This window comes from Bos grunniens, chromosome 11 (assembly GCF_055505025.1).
Source record: "Bos grunniens cultivar Pamir isolate PY7600 chromosome 11, Bosgru_T2T1.0, whole genome shotgun sequence".
Classification (NCBI taxonomy): Eukaryota; Metazoa; Chordata; class Mammalia; order Artiodactyla; family Bovidae; genus Bos; species Bos grunniens.
In genome coordinates this window covers 59127151-59140098 of record NC_141175.1, presented here as the reverse complement: position 1 = coordinate 59140098, position 12948 = coordinate 59127151, and the positions used below count along the sequence as shown (strand labels likewise).

General features: G+C 44.5%; 1 protein-coding gene across 16 annotated transcripts in view; it reads left to right on the top strand.

Moving 5' to 3' along the window:
- Window positions 1-12948, top strand: part of REEP1 (receptor accessory protein 1) — a 136750-nt gene that overhangs the window by 87416 nt on the left and 36386 nt on the right. For all 16 annotated transcript variants that reach the window (XM_086326592.1, XM_086326588.1, XM_086326585.1 and 13 more), the window contains exons 4-5: window positions 6795-6915; window positions 11159-11272. In XM_086326592.1, coding sequence (XP_086182718.1) covers window positions 6795-6915; window positions 11159-11272 — 235 coding nt within the window. The remainder of the gene's footprint in view (window positions 1-6794; window positions 6916-11158; window positions 11273-12948) is intronic.

Genomic DNA, 12948 nt, shown 5'->3' with positions numbered 1-12948 from the left:
GTACACAGGAAAGATCTTGAAGAACAAGGAGGCTTAGCAGCAGGCTGACCAGAGAATACAGGGGCTCCAGCAGCTCAGAAGAACTGCTCAGGATCTAATGCCCATCCTCCCCACCAACCCCCTGCCCCGCCAATCCTCATAACCTAGGGTAGGCTCTTACACTGTCCTTCACTGTGAGCGTGAGGCTGGGGAGAACCAGGCTCTTGTACTCATGCTTGCACAAAAGCGCAGCTTCTACCTATAAATCAGATACCTGCAAAAATTTCACTTCTGAGCATTTCTTAAAGGTACATTATCATCAGGACATAAAGAAGCATACTCCAGGAGATTCATGGCAGCTCTGTTGTAGTAGCTAAAGGCTGTGACCTTTGTAAATATCCATTCGTGGGGGTCTGGGTAGATGCTCATGCCCCCTATATAGCCATTAAGAAGGGTAAGGCCTGGGGAATTCCCTGGTGGTCCAGTGGTTAGGACTCAGTGCTTTCACTGCCCTGGGCCCAGGTTCAATCCTTGACCAGGGAACTAAGATCCTGCAAGTCATATGGAGCAGCCAAAAAAAGAGAGAGAGAGAAACCACTCTCCATGAAATGGTATGAGAAAATCTCCAGTTCAGTTCAGTTCAATCACTCAGTTGTTTCCAACTCCTTGTGACCCCATGAACCACAGCATGCCAGGCCTGCCTGTCCATTACCAACTCCTGGAGTCCAACTAAACCCATGATCAATGAGTCGGTGATGCCACCCAACCATCTCATCCTCTGTCGTCCCTTTCTCCTCCTGCCCTCAATCTTTCCCAGCATCAGGGTCTTTTCAAATGAGTCAGCTCTTCACATCAGGTGGCCAAAGTATTGGAGTTTCAGCTTCAACATCAGTCCTTTCAATGAACACCCAGGACTGATTTCCTTTAGGATGGACTGGTTGGATCTCCTTGCAGTCCAAGGACCTTTCAAGAGTCTTCTCCAACACCACACTTCAAAAGCATTGATTCTTTGGTGCTCAGCTTTCTTTATAGTCTAACTCTCACATCCATACATGACCACTGGAAAAACCACAGGCTTGACTAGACAGACCTTTGTTGACAAAGTAATGTCTCTGCTTTTTAATACGCTGTCTAGGTTGATCATAACTTTCCTTCCAAGAAGCAAGCGTCTTTTAATTTCATGGCTTCAGGCACCATCCACAGTGATTTTGGAGCCCCCCAAAATAAAGTCAGCCACTGTTTTCACTGTTTCCCCGTCTATTTGCCATGAAGTGATGGGACCGGATGCCATGATCTTCGTTTTCTGAATGTTGAGCTTTAAGCCAACTTTTTCACTCTCCTCTTTCACTTTCATCAAGAGGCTTTTTAGTTCTTCTTTACTTTCTGCCTTAAGGGTGGTGTCATCTGCATATCTGAGGTTATTGATATTTCTCCTGGCAATCTTGATCCCAGCTTGTGCTTCTTCCAGCCCAGCATTTCTCATGATGTACTCTGCATATAAGTTAAATAAGCAGGGTGACAATATACAGCCTTGACATACCCCTTTTCCTATTTGGAACCAGTCTGTTGTTCCATGTCCAGTTTTAACTGTTGCTTCTTGACCTGCATACAGGTTTCTCAAGAGGCAGGTCAGGTGGTCTCGTATTCCCATCTCTTTCAGAATTTTCCACAGTTTATTGTGATCCACACAGTCAAAGGCTTTGGCATAGTCAATAAAGCAGAAGTAGATGTTGTTCTGAAACTCTCTTGCTTTTTCAATGATCCAACAGATGTTGGCAATTTGATCTCTGGTTCCTCTGCCTTCTCTAAAACCGGCTTGAACATCTGGAAGTTCACGGTTCACGTTATTGCTGAAGCCACCGGAGTGTCCTGTTAATTGGATGTGTGGTGGGGAAAGCAAGGTGTGGTGTGAAGGAGAGCAGAGAATACCACTGAGTGAGTGTAGGGAGCATTGCAGGTGTTCTACATACCCACATGATTGTATATCTTAGCCCCAGTCCACTTCTGGAAGGATCTACAGGAAACTGATGATGCTTTTGTGCTTTTGGAAAAGGGTCCAAGATGGGAAAGAGACTCTGCTATGTCCCCTTTTGGACTTCTAGAATCTTTTAAACTATGTGGACACACAACTTATTAAAAAAAAAAAACAACCCACATCTCTTACATAATAAACAAAAGAGCCACAGTGTGACAGATTCCCCCTAGGATTATCTGTGTAACTTGGATTGGTGCCTGAGCTTGCCAGGCTCATTTACCCCGTGGGGCTAACAAATACTTGTTTTCAAGACCAAATTTCCTCCATTGTTAATCACCAGAGTGTTCAAATATGAGAGGATCACATCTCTGTTCCTTCAGCTCCTTCTCTTTTCTGGCTGTGAAGCATTAAACGATCTTGACATGAAAGTGTCCTTTAGTTGCTAGGAGAATGTTCAGGAAGGGCCTGCCAAGAGCAGAAGGAGTGGACTAGGGTGGGGAAAGAAGGGGTGGGTGGAGCTGCTGTCTGGAGTGATGTGAGAGTTAAAGACCTCTGAAATGTCTTGCTAGAAATTACTGTTTGTGTTTGCCCTCTTACACGAGGATGGCCTGGAAGGGGTTTACTTTTCTGATGCCTCAAACCTGCCCAAGTATCATGTTCCCTCATAGCATCATGTTTGAATGGTACCCAGGATTTGTTTTTAAGTTTGGTAAGACATGCAGAGGGGCTTCCCTGGTGGCTCAGTTGGTAAAGAATCTGCCTGCAATGCAGGAGGCCCTGGTATGATTCCTGGGTTGGTAAGTTCCCCTAGAAAATGGATAGTCTACCCACCCCAGTATTCTTGGGCCTCCCTGGTGGCTCAGACGGTAAAGAATCTGCCTGCAGTACAGGAGACCTGGGCTTGATCCATAGGTTGGGAAGATCTCCTGGAGGAGGGCATGGCAACCCACTCCAGTATTCTTGCCTGGAGAATCCGCATGGACAGAGGACCCTGGTGTGCTGCAGTCCATGGGGTTGCAAAGAGTTGGACACAACTGAGCAACTAAGCACAGCATAGCACAAGACATGCAGACACAGAAATGACTATCATGAAGGAATAAGTTTGTTAACTTCACAGATCCCAAGGGACTTCCCTGGTCATCCAGTGGCTAAGAGTCCACACTCTCAGTGCAGGGATCCTGGGTTCAATCCCTCGTCAGGGAACTAGATCCCACATGCCGCAACTAAGAGTTGACATGCTGCAACTGAAGATCCTGTGTGCCACAGTGGAGACCCAGTACAGTCAAATATATAAATAAATAAATATTTTTAAAAAGATACACAGATCCCTAGAGGCACAGTGTGCCATGCAGAGTCACACAAGCAGATCAGGAAGAAGAGGAAAGAAGTGTGGGCAGGAGCCTGTATTGTGGTGTCCATGAGAGAGGCAGTCTCTCCATCAGCAAGGTCCCAAGATGTCAAAGCATCAGAATACAAAAAATAAAAAGACCTGGTTAATACCCATTTGACCTGCCAAGTATGGTTGCACAGGTTGTTCATAGCACAAGATACCTGGCCAGTGGAGCTGAAATTCAGATAAAGCCCTGTTTGCAAGTCATATGCTCACAGGACTGCATCCAGTCGAAGGGTTGGGCTTTTTCTCACATGTGCAGAAGTACCATATGGGTTAACAGAGACCCTTGATGGTGCTTGTCTCAGGATGTTATTCTACACTAATTGTCTTGATTTGAGCAATCTCTGTTTCCTTGACTGGACTGTCAGTTCCGAAGATGCCAGAACCTTGTCTGTGCTTCCTGCTAGACTGGAAGCTCCAAGAGAACAGGGCTCAGGTCTTCTTTGTTCCCCAGTGTCCTCGTGGTGCTCAGCACCAACTGCCACATATGGGTGCTGGCGAAGAGTTTATGGGATACATCAGTGAATAGTACCCAGAACTTTAAACTTCAGAGTTATATTTTATCTGTACCTTGAACTCTTTTTCTTTTGATACCAGAATGATCAAAACCTTTTTGCCTGAGGTTGGTTTTTAAAATTTAGGTTTTTTTCTATTGAAGTATAGGTGGCGGTAGTGGTAAAGAACCCATCTGCCAAAGCAGGAGATATATGAGACAAGGGTTTGATCCCTGGGTCGGGAAGATCCCTTGGAGGAGGGCATGGGAACCCACTACAGTATTCTTGCCTAGGGAACCCCATGGAAAGAGGAGCCTGGCAGGCTACATGGGGTGGCAAAGAATCGGACATGACTGAAATGACTTAGCATGCAGGCATAGTTGATTTACAATGATGTGTTAGTGTCAGGTGTACAACTGAATCACTTTGCTGTACACCTGAAACTATATATATATATGTTTAGTTCAGTCACTCAGTTGTGTCCAACTCTTTGCGATCCCAGGGACTGTAGCATGCCAGGCTTCCCTGTCCATCATCAACTCCCGGAGCTTACTCCAGCTCATGTCCATCGAGTCGGTGATGCCATCCAATCATCTCATCCTCTGTTGTCTGCTGGGGTCCAGCCCCGGCTGATCCAGGGTATTCGAAGCGGGGACGGCGTCGGCGAGGGTCAGGATACAATAGCTTCAATTAGATATTAATTAAAGATGTAAAGAGTAATAGAATAAGGATAGCGCAGTAGGAAAATTCAGTGGAGAAAAGAGGCTGAGTAGCTTGGTTTACGCGGGAGACCAATAAAACTTCAAGACAAGAAGTTTGCACCACTTACGTAGGTCACAGGCGTCCTTCCATTCTCCTGAAGGAGAGGAGACACTGAGGCCTCCCCGGTCGGATCTTAGAAGCCCAGGCATAATTAGTAAGCATGGTGGGTTCCGCGCTCCAGATGGAGACTCAGCCAGAGTGAGAGGGAGACATGGGGAGACCAGTATTTCGAGAAACTGATCCCAATTCTTTATTTTCCATGGTCTACTTTTATACACTGAGATGTTATGCAAAAGTCACGCAGGGTCAGCAGTCCTGACTTTTATCAAAGTCAGGTGCTTCATACAAATGTATACAGAGGTCTTAGGGGTATTACATCATCTTCTGGCCAGGGGGCCTGCTGACAATTTATGACCCTCTCCTTGTGACAGTGGTCAGTCAACCAGGACACTTATTTCTCCAGGGGTGATTATTCTTAAAACAGACGCCACCCAAATAAAGTTACATTCCTACAGGGTGAGGGTATAGTGGGTTTTAGTTAAGGAAAGAATTTACTTAGCCTAAGGTCTAATGTGATTAATATCAAAGGTTAATACTTATTTCTTCTATATGTTCATTAATGTGTGTAAGGGCAGGGGATATGGAGACTTAGCAACAAACATTGGCTCAACAAATGAAAAACCCTTCACCAATACAATTTCTAATCAGCCCATTATACTTATACTAATAGTTTTCTAACTTTTCTAAGGAACCTGTTTTTAGAAGGTTTAAAGCATCTCGTGCCTCTCATGGTTGGGAGGCTGTGAGCAATCACATGTGGCCGGACAAGCCTGTCAGGCAGGCCAGAGACCCTTCAGAGGAGTTTGTAGGTTAAAACACTCTTGTCACGCCCAGGAGTTTTGATTAACTGGAGCTCTAGATTAACTCCTTCTCCGAAAGAGGTGGTGGGGGACAGCCCCCCGTAAAGTCAGAGGTGTAGGTGAGAGCACAAAGTAGTAAAGTAGGCAGGCTCTGATTATGGGGGTAGATGCTCAAGGATTTCCAGGGGGACTCCTGAGGCTCGATCCCGCCTTTGTGTATGTCGAGCCTCCTTCCTCATGACCTTTGCCACGGGCGGAGTACCTCACTCTGGCCCTCAACAGTTGTCCCCTTCTCCTGCCTTCAATCTTTCCCAGCATCAGAGTCTTTTCAAATGAGTCAGTTCTTCACATCAGGTGGCCAAAATATTGGAGTTTCAGTTTCCAATAAATATTCAGGACTGATTTCCTTTAGGATGGACTGGTTTGATCTCCTTGTTGTCCAAGGGATTCTCAGGGAGTATATACATATATGTATATATATAAGTATACATACGTATATGTATATAAAGCAGTTATATATATTGTACTTGTTCAGTTGCTTAGTCATGTCTAACTCTTTGCGACCCCATGGACTGCAGCACGCCAGGCTTTCCTGTATTTTACTATTTATATTCTATTCCCTGCCCCCCTCCCCCAAGTCTGCTGTTGGTTTGAGCAGGGTAAGTACCATCCTCTTTCCTGCGAGTTGGGCTCCTGTCCAGCCTGTTTGGGGACTAAGAAGACAGCCAAGGAACAGAGGCTTTCATTCTAAGTGGAGATTCTTTGTCAGCTCAGCCCTGCTGTGAATCCTCCAAGTGTTTGTCTCTTCTTGGCCTCCAGGAAAGAGTGAATGAGTGGGAACTCGGGCGAGGGTGGATGTGGCATCTGGGCCTGCAGGAGCTCCGGCTCCAGCCAAAGTGAACGGAGCCTGGCAGAAAGCACCAGTTGTTGTCAGGCACAGTCATAGAGTGACTGCTGAGAGACCCTGGGTCCCTAGCTTGTTTGACAACAAAAGAAAACGTGAACGGGCTTTGCGAACTCCCTGGTGGTCCCATAGATAGGACTCTGTGCTTTCACCGCTAGGTGCCTGGGTTCAATTCCTGCTCAGGGAACTAAGATCCTACAAGCCTCATACTGAGGTCACACACACACAGAAAAGAAACTGGTTTTCAAAAGAGGCCCTGGGCTTGTACCTCGGATGTGTGTGTGTGCACACACGTTCATGGGAATCTGAGGACCAGGCTGTGTGCAGGCAGGAGAGCTATCTGTGCTCCCAGGTTCTCTCTGTCATAGGCTCAGGGCAGAGTTGCTGAAAACCTAATGGAATGTGTATGTTTCTCCTCTCTCTCCAGGTTTCCATTCTATTATGAACTAAAAATAGCATTTGTAGCCTGGCTGCTGTCTCCCTACACAAAAGGCTCCAGCCTCCTCTACAGGAAGTTTGTACATCCTACACTGTCTTCAAAAGAAAAGGTAATTTGTGTTGTTCTGCCTTTCATTCCTTCGAGTGAGTGAAAAAAAAATTTAAGTGATTTAAAAAAAAAAAAAAGACATATGATTTTATTGAAGGAGACTCTTGATTGACTTATTTGCCCCCTACCCGAAAATTGTTCCTTCTAATCTTTCTCTTTTAAGTCTATTTTTATGACCTGGTGAAATTCTCAAAAGGATATTATTCATCACTATTATTGTAAAACATTTCCATACATCGAAACAAAAGACAGAAAAAAATTCACTCATAATTCAACTCCCCAAACTGAATTTCTTTCATCAGGCTCGGCACCTGTCCTTTTGTAAATGGAATTTTTATATATACTACTAAAAAATACTTTAAAAACTGAGTACAGGGCTTCCCTGCTGGCTCAGTGGTAAAGAATCTGCCTGCCAGTGCAGGAGACACAGGTTTGATCCCTGGTCTGGGAGGATCCTGCATTCTGAGGAGCAGCTAAGCCCATGCACCGTAACTACTGAGCTTGTGCTCTCAAGCCCAGGAGCCACAGCTACTGAGCTCATGTGCCGCAGTTATCGAAGCCTGCTCGCCCTGGAGCTTGTGCTCTGCAACAGGAGACGCCACTGCAGTGAGAAGCCTATGTACCACGGCTGCAGAGTAGCCCCTGCTGACTGCAACTAGACAAAAGCCTGAGCAGCCACCAAGACTCAGCATGGACAAAAAAATAAAAATGATAAATGTTAAAGATAAAAATAATAAATTTTTAAAAACCTAACATAAACAGGAAAGTTGAAGCCTAGAGAGATGAAAAGACTTGAATTTGTGCCTGGATAGCTACAACAGAGACTGGAATATAATAAATTTCTAGTACATGTGCTTTATTGATCAATGATAAAATGTATACTACAAATGAAATACCTGCTATTTTTATGCTTTATAAGTTATCAGTTGATAAGTGTGTTAATGAGAATAGACATAATAATTTGTTTCATTCAATTTACCTTTTGTGTTTTGCTTCAAAGTTTTGCTTCCCATACATCCTTGAAATGAAAATGTAGATTTGTCTAATATCAGAGATGTAAAGGAGAAGGCAATGGCACCCTACTCCAGTACTCTTGCCTGGAAAATCCCAAGGACGGGGGAGCCTGGTAGGCTGCAGTCCATGGGGTCACTCGGAGTTGGACACGACTGAGAGACTTCACTTTCACTTTTCACTTTCATGCATTGGAGAAGGAACCGGCAACCCACTCCAGTGTTCTTGTCTGGAGAATCCCAGGGACGGGGGAGCCTGGTGGGCTGCTGTCTGTGGGGTCACACAGAGTCGGACACGACTGAAGCGACTTAGCATAAACATACAGAGATGGAAAAAATAAGATAGGGAGAAATTGCAGGAAGGAGTCAACAATATCTAAGGATACACGGAGGAATTACAACTTATACCTCTTGAAAAGAAATTGAAGCTACTTTTAAGATAATGTCACTGTCTATTAAATTGTTTTTTGTTTAACATCTCCTCTGAACCTGATTTGTCAGATTTGTTTTCAATGGATTGTTCCATGGTTTTGTTAAGATTTCATACAGTAAGAGACACATGCATGCTAAGTTGCTAAGTCATGTCCTACGGTAGCCTGCCATGCTCCTCTGTCCATGGGATTTCCCAGGCAAGGATATTGGAGTGGGTTGCCATTTCCTCCTCCAGAGGCTCTTTCCAATCCAGGGATCAAACCCACATCTCCTGTGTCTCCTGCATTGGCAGGTGGATTCTTTACCACCGAGACACTAAGGGAAATAATAGATGCAGAAACCATTAAAATAAAAGACCTCTGTCTTATTAATTTGTTTGGTAGCTCCTTTTTTCATTCAATGCAGTCTATGTAATGTTTCCTTAAAATGTTAACCATACACACACACACACCAAAAAGCCAAAACGAAACCCGAAGACAATAACTACAAAAAGCTGAAAAGATGCATTACTTGTCTTCTGAAATCTTAAACATGTTTGCATAACATCCTTTTCCACTTGTGGGTCCATAAGGACCCACAAACATCACCACGCATAGTATACAATCAACTTCTATTGACTTCTTGTCTTAGAATAAATTCTTGAGAGTGGGATTATTGGGTCCAGCATTCTGTAATTCATTAATGATATTATATGACTTTCTGAACTGGTTGTGTGGTAAGGTTCTACCATATGAATTAAGAGCACTATCAATTCAGTTCAGTCACTCAGTCATGTCTGACTCTTTGTGACCCCATGGACTGCAGCACACCAGGCCTCCCTGTCTGTTACCAACTCCCAGAGTTTACTCAAACTCCTGACCATTGCATCAGTGATGCCATCCAACCATCTCATCCTCCATTGTCCCCTTCTTCTCTCACTTTCAATCTTTTCCAGCATCAGGGTCTTTTTAAATGAGTCAGCTCTTTGCATCAGGTGGCCAAAGTATTGGAGTTTTGGCTTCAACATCAGTCCTTCCAATGAACATTCACGACTGATTTCCTTTAGGACAAACTGGTTGAATCTCCTTATAGTCCAAGGGACTCTCAAGAGTCCTCTCCAACACCACAGTTCAAAAGCATCAATTCTTCTGAGCTCAGCTTTCTTTATAGTCAAACTCTCACATCCATGCATGACCACTGGAAAAACCATAGCCTTGACTAGACAGACCTTTGTTGACAAAGTAATGTCTCTCTTTTTAATATGCTGTCTAGGCTGGTCATAGCTTTTCTTCCAAGGAGCAAGCGTCTTTTTATTTCATGGCTGCAGTCACCATCTGCAGCAATTTTGGAGCCCCCAAAAATAAAGTCTGCAACTGTTTCCACTGTTTCTCCATCTATTTGCCATGAATTAATGTGACCAGATGCTGTGATCTTAGTTTTCTGAATGTTGAGCTTTAAGCCAACTTTTTTTTACTATAGGTGGCTTGATATATTTGTTTCTGTTGCTTCTGAAAGTTGTACACTTTGGGTTTCCAGGGCAAGGTTTTGAGTACATCAGTTGGAGGTACTCCAGTACAGGTTACTGTAGCCATTTCTGAGATGCCCTTTAGGAACTAAGACACAACACTTACTGTCTCAGAGGGTAATCCCTGCCTCCACCTCATTATCAAATCTCTACTCTTCCTACTTCCCTTTCTCTAAACACTGGACTTCACCCTGAAGCCACTAATGTAATTTCCACTGACTCTTAAGAGCTGCCAAGAATCACTTCCAGAGTCAGCCAATGGAAACTGAGTGTTGTGACTTCCCAAGGAATTTTAAACAAGGACCAGGCAAGGGGGTGAATGCCCACCTGTATGCCTCAAAGTGAAGGAAGTGCACCAATGTGCTGAACTTCCGATGAGACAGAGGCCAAGTGTCATTGACTGAACTCTGCTCCTATGATTACAGAATGGCTGTTTTCCTAAAACAATGACAACAACCCAAACACAACGAAAAGAATGAGCCAGCACTGATCCAAATTTGAACTAAACCAATATTTTACTTGCTCTTGGTCCCTAAGTAGACCTCAATCTTCTCTTCCACCTCACCTTTACCTTGTAGTTGACTTCTGGTTTCTGTTTGTATTTAATTATCTGTAAAATGATCTCCTCTATCAATAAAAATATCCCCTATCTCTTTTTGCATCCTAATCTCTCCCATCGATATACACATGAGGAGGAATTTGGATATTGTATGAAATTGCTATGAAATAATAGAATTTCAGAGATCCTGGGGCTTTACCTCCTTGACATAAGGAAGATGACAATGGTTCTTGGTTACTGAAGCCAGCCACTGTGTAAGGTGCTTTCCTGGAATGAGCACATGTAGTCCTCACCATGGGGTTTCCAGGGTGGCTCAGCAGTAAAGAATATACCTGCCAATGCAGGAGATACGGGTTCGATCCCTGGGTTGGGACAATCCCCTGGAGAAAGAAATGGCAGCCCACTCTAGTATTCTTGCCTGGGAAATCCCATGGACAGAGGAGCCTGGCGGGCTACAGTCCTTGGGGTCACAAGGAGTCAGAGAGGACTTAGCAACTAAACAACAACAATGAATTCTCACCGTGCTCCACAAGTTAGGTGCCGCCACTGTCCTCATTTTGCAGAAGACAGAACCGTGTGTAGAGGCTGAGCACTCACCCAGGTCTGACAGCCAATTAGTGGCAGTGCCAGCGAGAATCAGTGATGGAGCAAGCTGCCAAGCTCAGCGCTCAGGAGAGGGGAGAAAGAATAGAGGTTTATTTTGGCCTTCCAACTCAGAGTGCCTGTTTTCCTTTGCCAGGAAATTGATGATTGCCTGGTCCAAGCGAAAGACCGAAGTTACGATGCCCTTGTGCACTTTGGGAAGCGAGGCTTGAACGTGGCGGCCACAGCGGCAGTGATGGCTGCTTCCAAGGTATCGTCCTGGGACCTGACCAACATGGCTGTAACTCATCCAGAGACAGGCTAAGTATAGCTGGGGTCCCCTTGAAAAGCTGAGGGGATAAAGGGTGAATATTACCCTCAGAAAACTGCATGCTCGCGTGCACACACACACGCAAATGATTTAGGTAATACCAAGAGATTCCCAGAGCCCCTGAAGCTCACCTGTGGTTCTCATGTTAAGAACTTCTAAGTTACTTGAAGCATAAACCTTGGACACAGAGAAGAGGGGAGGGGCGGCGATGGGACACTTCTTTGCAATTTCCCAGCATGCACTGGGAGAGTCACCTAAATAGACAGGTGCAGAGACTTAGCTGAGTGAGCAGGTGCACTTCAGGTTCACATGACCCTGAAGATCTAGGGGAAGGAACCCAGGGTCCTAGAATAAGTTGAGTGGTTTAAATGTGGAGGACACTATGTGAAGTAGCAGTAATTAGAGTAGAAGAGGGTTTTTAAAAATAATATTTTTTACAGTGTTGTGTTGGTTTCTGCCATACAACAACTTGAATCAGCCATGATTATACATATATTCCCTTCCTCTAGAGCCTCCCTCCCCTCACCCCACCCCACCCTTATAGGTCATCATGCACCAGACTGGGCTCCCTATGTTATAAAGCAACTTCTCACCAGCTATCCATTTTACACATGATAGTGTGTGTGTATGTATATATATATAGAGAGAGAGATGCTACTTTCTCCATTCACCCTACTCTTTCCCTACCCCTCTGTGTCCACAAGTTCATTCTCTCCATCTTCGTCTCCATTTCTTCCTTGCAAATAGGTTCATCAATACCATTTTCCTAGATTTCATATATATTCATTATGACCCAGCAACCCACTACTGGGCATATAGCCTGAGAAAACCACAATTCTGAAAGATACATGTACTCCAGTGTTCATCGCAGCACTGTTTACAATAGCCAGGACATGCAAGCAACCTAGATGTCCATCAGCAGATGAACAGATAAAGAAGATCTGGTGGATATATACAGGGGAATATTACTCAGCCATAAAAAATGAATGTGAGTCAGTCGTAGTGAGGTGGGTGAACCTAGAGCCTCTTATATAGAGTGAACTAAGTCAGAAAGAGAAAAACAAATATCATACAGTAGAGGAGGTTTGAAATAAACACAAATCTGTGGGTATTGTGATGTAAGTCATTACTTCCTTCTCTTTCCCACCCAGCCCTGTTCAAAGGCCCTCTGTGTTCCTTCCCAGCTTCTTCTTCCATCACATTCTCCTTGTCATTGTGTCAGTTTCTTATCATGTGCTCAACCCTGAAAAATGTAATTAGTAGATGTTTACTTGTAGAGCAAATTCAGCAGATTGCCCATGTGAAAATTGCTTCCCCCAAACTCAAATGTAGAGTAGGGGTCTACAGTTGGTGGAGGATGGAGAAAAGACAGTTACGCTTATGTCTGGGGAGACCCAGGGGTTGGGAGGTGAGTTGTATTTCCAAAGGGAAGCTATGAGTCCTAGATGGTGATGTGAGAGTTTTGGGGAAAGAGAGGGTAGAGCTTTGAAAGGATTTGGAAAAGGATTTTGAATACTGATCTTGGTGCTCCACGGGCTTCCGGCGGATGGTGGGATGGAGTGTGTAGACAGTGAGCTGGGTCAAGGGACTGAGCTGGGTTTTCTAGGCCCAGGGAG